Below are 7,800 nucleotides of genomic sequence, written 5' to 3'. Positions count from 1 at the left end.
AAAAAAAAGAAAGCTGTGAGCACGACGTAAGTACTGTGATCAAGGCATAGATCTCTAAACACAAGATCTGTATCTTGGATCATATTTTCAGGTGCAGATGCTAGATAATTACACAAAACTAAGACTGCATGTCTCTGGCAACTTGCAGTCTACTTCGGTTAAAACTCGTAGAACAAAAATTCACAAATTGTATTATTGAAAATTAATCTTAAAAGCTGATATACACTATCTGATGACATGGTTAGTGAAAGCAGAGTGCAGTAGCAGTAAAGAAACTTGGCTAATTGTCTGTTTTCTCCCCCCCATCCTTCTCTCTAGTAAACTATTATCTCACTACTTCTATCTGGCTGTGCAAACAGGAAGAGTGGGACCCTTTCAGTACTGGAGCACATAGGAGGCCAGCACAGGTAGCTAACTGGGGAATTTTCTACCTCCTGTCCTGGCTGAAGAGAAAAAAAGGTAATAGCTGTGCAGTGCCTAGCTTTAAATCCCCCAGTTCATTAGCATCTTACAGTCTTATAATACCCACCCATTTGTATGTGATTTCCCAGGAGCTTCTGTAAGGTATCCTCAAAGAAATCAGACCTACCACCAGCCATGATTTCACCAAACCTAGAGATGAGCCTTTACCAGAGAGAAGCCTTTACAACTGACTGAATTTCTCCCTCAGCCCATTTGGCTGCACTGACCTTTTGTTAACGGTGTCACTGTGGAGACCTGTGAGGCACAACTTTCAGCATAAGGAGAACTTGGGGTACTTTCTGACAGAGACTGGATTCTTGATAAGACTGACCTTTGGGGTTTGACTTCAGATTACAGCAGATCTGAAGATTTGCCCTTTGCCTGTAGCTAAATGCAAGAACCAAGTTGTATTGGTGAATCCAGACTTCTGGTGATTGATGCCCTGCACTGATGTCCTACATTAAAAGGTGCACTAGTACTGAGTGTAAGTGCAACATGGAGCTCAGTTCCATTGTCATTACATAGTTAAGGAAAAAAAAAAAAAAAAAATGTTCCTTATCACATTTTTAGCACCTCCCTCTCTCTCAACCAGGCAACAGCAACACACAAAAGAAGTAGTAAAACTTCACATATTTGCTGTGAGCAACCCTAGCCTTTTTGTAGCCACAGCTGAAAAAAGCAGTCATGCCCTAGGACATAGATTATAAATATAACCATAAGGTTTTATTGCAATAACTATAACAGGAATTCAGTCTGAGATCAAACTTTATGAAGAACTCCCCTCCTTGCACTTGCCACACACATTTTGCCTCCAGCTAGCATCACTGTCACTGCTTGCATTCACTGACACGCCACTACACGCTTCACCAATAAATTTGCCAGGATGCTTGGTAGGGAGCCAGTCAATGCTTCAAGTCTGATTTGAGCAGATTTGAAATGGTTTTGAACCATGCCTACTAGCTAGAGCAAGTACTACGGGGGTAGTTGTAGCTGAATCCCAATAAAGACAACTACAGTTTTCAGTTACCTGCATCCTGCAAGCTACAAAATATGAAAAAATCCGTTTTACTGGCTATTTTGTATGCCAATCGTTTCTCATCCCAGCAGAGAAATGAGTACTACATCAGTTTTCACTGAAGGCTCCTGTTACCATCAGGAGAAAGTGCTGTAACGATGATAATTCTCACTGTGATGCTAAATTATTTCTAAATTATACTGTTAAAAAGTAGCAAGTTTGTAGTATCCATTTCCTCATCGAAGTAGCAGATCAGTTCTTCTCTCATTGCTCTTGAAGTTCATACACATGCAGGGTGGCAACTTTGTTTCAGCCCACTTGTTCTTGGTTCTTCTGGCTCATGTTTCATTACTGTCTGTCTGCATTTGATGGGAACCATGCAAATGATGCCTCCTTTGATGTACTGTGCACTGCATTACAGATCAACACTTTGCTGTGGAGAGCTGTTGAAGTTGCACTGACAATCCAGCCCAGGCAGCATTAAGCAGTTCAGCAGTGAGTTAAGTGCTTGGCCAGCAGTTTTTGCTGTTAGCATTGGTTCCAGTGTCGTGGCACTGTTTTATGGTTGTTCTGTACACCTTAAACATGCTTCAGCCTTTATTTGCACAATTCCTAATCACCATTTTACAGATAAGATCACAAGTGAGAGCAGTCACAGAATAGGTACATACCTTTTCTTGAAATGGGTGTTCATGTGCTCAGCTTCTGAGACTTGCTCTGATGGGGCCCTAACTTTAGCTCAGTGACTAAACAGGAGAGGACCCCAAATTGCAAGTCCTTGGCTTGTGTTGTGTCCACTCACAACTATCCCGTAGCTCACACAAAGATATGGTGCTTGGCTGGATTAACAACATAGTACCACTTCAGCAGTCTGCTCTGTGCAGTAATCCAGTCTTTCTACATCAATGACTATGATTCAATGTGTGTAATCAAAGTAATCCCAAAGAATGCACACAAACCATGTAGATTATAGGGATTTTATTTATTTAAGAGTACATGCAGTAGAAATTTTACAAAAAGTTCAGTGGTGTTACATTATTATCCTCATTGTCCAAAGCTTTTGCCCCAGGAAGTTGCTTGATTTGCTACGTTTTTTACAGCTTTTTCTCCAGTTTCAGCAACTTTGTAGACTTCATCAAGAGCTTTTAAAACAGAAAAACAAAGATAAACTGTAGAATTCCTGCAATAGTTGCTCTTTCTCACCAGGTGTGGGTGGGAGAGGTCTGGATGGGATAATAGGAGGCACTGAAGGAGTCTGGTTGTGGTACAGTTCTGCCCAGGCAGGCAAAGTGGCTGATGTGGCCTTGTTGCTTTTGGCTGGTCAGCCCTGGGACCACAACACAGCCCTACTAGGAGACAGCTGCATCCCCAGAGCCCCCACATCAGCACTGAAGTGCTGTAGTCTGGGTGGAGAGTACTGGGAAAGCAGGGCTCCTCCCTGCTGCTGCAGTTATTGAGGGCACCAACGCATCCAGGAGCCTCTCACAAGATGAGGGGTGCTGGGGCAGGGGTGAGGGATCTATCTGGGATTTCACTGGAATGGCATTTAAAGAAGTAGAAACAGTATTGTACCTTTCTGACCAGCATCCTTAGCCTGATCCACTGCTTGCTGCACAGTCTGACCCACTGTGTTAACTGGAATTAAGAAAACATAAGCATAAATTAAGCAGTCTATCTTTCTCCAAAATTCAGTAATGACAACTTTGAAGGGTTGCCTAAAAAAAGGGGGGGTGTAAACAGCCTTCAGTTCAGCCTGTATGTTTTATTGACGTTGGCTCCAAATGCTGCCTTCTAAAGGCATTGATCTGCTCTGCCCAGCAGCCACTGCAGGACAGGCTGAGTGAGCCAGAAAGAGAAGAGCATGCAAGCACGCTGTGAGGGGCTATTGCTTGGGTGAGAGGACAGCAACGAAGCTTTAGACACCCCCCACCCCCCTAAGAACTCCTCCAGGCTTGGACTGAATGGCTTTCCAGCAGTACCTGTTGCATTAACACTGTCTCATAAACCAGCAGCCTATTTCAACCTCAGTTTCTATGAGCTTTTACTGCTTAAAAGTTATGCTAATTATCACCATGCATCATCTTTTGATGCAGCTTACTAACTGGTGGATGATGCAGGCTGATCAAGGCTAAGGAAAATGCTTTCTGTACCAATCCCAGGTCACATCCAAGTTCATGGCTCCCTGTAGGAGCTCTGGAGCAGGTGCCAATTTTAGATGCTTGCAAAGAGCAGTTGTTCCACTCTAAACTTAGCAATGGCTCAGGGGACTAAGCCCTCAGGGTACACGCAGGCACCACTCAAATATTTCAAAGATAATTTAATTAATAGCTGCAGAACCACCAGTTGGACAGTCTTGTTGTGCTTTGAAAGAAATGGCACAACAACCTCCTTCCCCCTTTTGTTTTCATTTAATGGGGATTCGGAGGATACCTCCACTGATAATACTTCCAAGACTGGGTGCAGCACTGGCAGCGACACAGCACAAGTTGAGCACCACGTGCTGTTTATTTACTGCCTCTCAGCAAGGCATGCGGCAGCGCATGGAAGTGGCCAGAGTCAGGCCAGTGCCTGGAAGCTCCTGTTGTTGCTCCAGCTCCATCTGGAAGAGAAGCTGGACTGCAACATGGGGCACGCTGGAAAGATGCGCGTGGGGTTCAGGCCAAGGTGTCTGCTGGTATCCAAAGAGCTGGTTCAGCATCAAGCACTTTGGGCAAAAGGGGAAAGTGACATGCTAAAATGGACAAATGCCACGTTTAAAACTTCCGTGTTAGTCTTCTAGCAGAAAAAAAAAACAAACAAACAAACAAAAAAAAAAAACAAAAAAACAGTAATGTTCTTCTAATATTAAGGAACAGAGCATTAATATTAAAAGCCCTCCACAAAAAAAAAAACAAAAAAAAACACACACACACATACCTAGGGCCACTGTATAGTAAAAGCAAAAAAGCAAGAGGGAATCTTCATTCAAAAACAAAAAGTGGTGGTTACCCTCTGCTCAATTCCTGGTGTTTTTATTTCGTGGTTCAGCATAAACATAGTTGGTTTAAGAATCAACTCAAATTCTTAGGAAAAGGGGGTAGTGGGTGTGAGGTTAGGGCTCTCATCTCCTAGCAAGCTGACCCAGGAATAGATGGTAAATTAGTAGCAGGTTTAACACTTGCCTCACTGAGCACTGCCTGGCGATCTGCTCATTAAGAGATTCTTTTTTAATATTATTTCCTATTTCGACTGCATTTGAGGTCACAGTATCCAGTTTCAAGACTCACTTTCCATGATGTTAGGTAATCTCAACCATTCACTTTATATGAAGCACTAACACCTCAGGAATTGCATCACTACAGTGCCTGCTTGGCTTCACCAGCAGTGGCTCACCTCAGTGGCACACTACTTAATTCTGGGCAAATGCTGGAAGTGTGTCACAGCAGCAAGCCTCAGGTGCCCAAGCCCCAGTGATTACAACAAAGCTTTTAGTGGCATGAGTAGCTACAACATCAGCTGGGCTGGAACAGATCAAAGAGCTCAGCGCCTCAGGAAGCTAATCCATTACACTACTTCAAAACTCGTATTTATCATGGCTGTTCATAGTTAAAAAAAAAAAAAAGCCTAAGTCATCTCACCTCCTCTATCAGCTTTCTACCATCCTCTCATCTCTTCAGGACATCATCTAGATACCCACTTGTTAAAAGTGAGCAGAAGTATGTAGAAATCAGTAGTTCATACTGGTCCCTCACTTACTGTAGTACCACAGGGTTTTGGAGACATACCAACCACAGCCCTGAGGAGAGCATCTATAAAGCCAAGTTCACACATGAGACATTTGCTCCATGCTACAGGACAGAAAGCCCACTGGAGTGCAAGGAGGGCACATACTTGAACACCTAAAAAGAGGTACAAGCAGAGGGAAATAGTGGTTTGCATTTACCTGCCCCCTGTGCAGCACTTTCAGCTTGTTGTGTTGCTTCCTCAGCGAGCTTCTTCCCAATCCCAAACATGGCTGTTTTCAGTCTGCTCTCTCCACAGAGGATGAGTGATCAGGTCCCTAAGTTTGGTTCTGTTACAGTGTTCAGCAAAGTGCAGCTTTTTATAGACAAAGCAGAACTCCTCCCAGTAGTTAGAGGGCAAATGCAGGCTGGAGCACGGGATAGCTGTGAGCCCTTGTTAGGTGATTAATATACGATGCATAAAAGGGTGAACAGACATTGCTGTTTGTTGTGCTTTCCTCCCCAGAGAGGGGGTGTGGATTAATCAGCAGAAGTTTTCCATAGCCCAGGAATAAAAGCTTTGTTTTTCCATGGCAAGAAGTTGGTAAACAGAGCGCATTCCACAGCTGTCCTTATGAAACCTTCCCAGGAGGCTGCTGGGGACAGAAAAACATCCAAAATCCTCAGCTGAAGAATTGCCTAAACCAGCTCTGATATTTCAAAGCCTTACATAGAAAAGTATCCAGTTTCAGAGGATTCTTGCCGACTTTTTCCCCCTTCAGTCAAGACTTAAAACGCCGAGTTAAAAAAAGAAACACGCAGAGCTAACATTGCTTTTTTAAAAAAGTATGTGATGAAATCTTTGTTGTGTTAGACAAGCCTAATAATTTCATGGTGTGTCATAACATTTTAACTCTCCATTTCCAATACCCGTCTGGGGAAGCTGAAAATGGAAGGCTGGTGCCCAGTGCACGCTTGCAGGGTCTGGCTCAAGGAACAGTTACAGACGGGTTTTTCCAATAGCAAAACACTGCAAGCCCATGGTGCTCCCACCCTGCTGGGTAGGACAGGATGTGGCAGCAGGCCATCGCTGTGCTGGAGGCTGCCAAGTATGTCCTGCTCACGCTGTACCAGAGGAGCAGGATGCGGCCCTGCCTCTGGATATCCCTGTGCTAGGGAGTATAGTTGTGACAGGGAAAGGAAGAGGCAGAAAGCATCAGGGCAATTCATCCCCACTCCATTTTCTCCAAGAGAGCTCCTGTACGCTACCCAGCTATTCATACCCATGGTGACCAGGCCTGTATTTTGCTGAGATCACCTGCTTTCTAGTAGAGTTGCTTTTTGCACCCTTCCACACTACGTACAAGCATCTCTCACTCTGTTCATCAAACAATTGTTGCAAAAGTAGATAGAAATGTAATGTACCGTAAAACAAGATGCTGACTAGGCAGCCTGGTCTGCTCACAGCAGGCTCTATGAGTACCTGTCTCTACCCCAAACATTAAGCTTCATGAACAGCTCCTCTACAATTTGCCCACCTGTGTACGAATTGTGAAGACATTTTACCATTGCAGTTCCAGTTTTACCATTGCAGTTTACGTAGTAAAGAGACATTTTACCATTGCAGTTCCTCACTGACATAGAGTAGGCCATTGCACTCAATTGTACAGGACACAGAGGGATTTCTGACCATGGAGAGGGACATATCTACATATTATCTTCTGACAGCATATATGAAAACAATTTTTACCAAAATGTACTTAAAAAAACAACAATAGCATGACAAACATTTAAAGTTTTCCCTGAAGTTAAGAGAACTTGACAGAATATAGGAACTGATTAAGGAGGCATTGGGGAGGCAAGGACAATCCCCAGACAAGGACTGTATATCTCGAAACAAGACACTGGAACTCATAATAAGGAAGCGGCAGACGGACAGAGAAACAAATGCAAGGACTATAAATCTCAAACTGGACAGAGAAACAAATGCAAGGACTATAAATCTCAAAACTGGACATTGGAATTCATTATAAAGATACAACAAATGGAAGAATTAGCAACAACCAGCGCTTGCAGTTAAGAAACATGCCAACTCAGCAGATTCCTGACCAAAGGTGAAAAGTACACTGTGAGGAAGACTCGGGGTCTTCCTCCCAAAGACCCCTGCCCACAATTCTTGGGAGGCTCTACGCAGGCGCAAGGTGCCAAAAGGCTAATTAGCATGAGAAGCGAGGGAAGGCGGGGATAGGTAATGAATATGTATAGGCGCTTGTAGAATATTGATAGATTGATTGTATAAATTCAAGACTGCTTTCCGCTTTGGGTAGGCGCGATAGGTGGAGAGATTCCCCGTGCATCCAGCGCTCCAATAAAGAATATACCACTTAAAGGAATTTCAGCTTCGATCTTTGAATCAGAACAAACATACAACGTAGCAAAACCCTGAAATATTTCTGACAACCCAGAACAGCATTTGACCTGTGGAAAACCATTGCACAATGCCAGAGCAGTAAAAAATTCACCTATTGTTCTCTACAACATCCTCAGTTATCCACACCTAGATCCATTTTCAGGAAACAGCAACTTCCTAGTCCTGTACTGCTACTGCTCCAGTTATTCACA

General features: G+C 43.6%; 1 protein-coding gene across 1 annotated transcript; it reads right to left on the bottom strand.

Moving 5' to 3' along the window:
- Positions 1–2,440: 2,440 nt before the first annotated feature.
- LOC113843953 (uncharacterized) lies at positions 2,441–5,949 on the bottom strand. The gene is made up of 3 exons (XM_027460010.3): positions 5,400–5,949; positions 3,050–3,112; positions 2,441–2,619 (listed from the first exon to the last, which is right to left on the bottom strand). The coding sequence occupies exons 1-3, from the start codon at positions 5,467–5,469 to the stop codon at positions 2,522–2,524; spliced, it is 231 nt and encodes a 76-aa protein (XP_027315811.1). The 5' UTR covers positions 5,470–5,949; the 3' UTR covers positions 2,441–2,521.
- Positions 5,950–7,800: the final 1,851 nt, after the last annotated feature.

This window comes from Anas platyrhynchos, chromosome 6, assembly GCF_047663525.1.
Source record: "Anas platyrhynchos isolate ZD024472 breed Pekin duck chromosome 6, IASCAAS_PekinDuck_T2T, whole genome shotgun sequence".
Classification (NCBI taxonomy): domain Eukaryota; kingdom Metazoa; phylum Chordata; class Aves; order Anseriformes; family Anatidae; genus Anas; species Anas platyrhynchos.
This window is presented reverse-complemented; position numbering and strand designations above follow the sequence as displayed.

Coding starts and splice junctions, on each gene's coding strand:
- LOC113843953 (XM_027460010.3), bottom strand. CDS start 5,469: ATGTTTGGGATTGGGAAGAAGCTCGCTGAGGAAGCAACACAACAAGCT. Junction 3,113..5,399: donor AAGTGCTGCACAGGGGGCAG/GTAAATGCAAAC, acceptor TCTTAATTCCAG/TTAACACAGTGGGTCAGACT. Junction 2,620..3,049: donor TAAGGATGCTGGTCAGAAAG/GTACAATACTGT, acceptor CTGTTTTAAAAG/CTCTTGATGAAGTCTACAAA.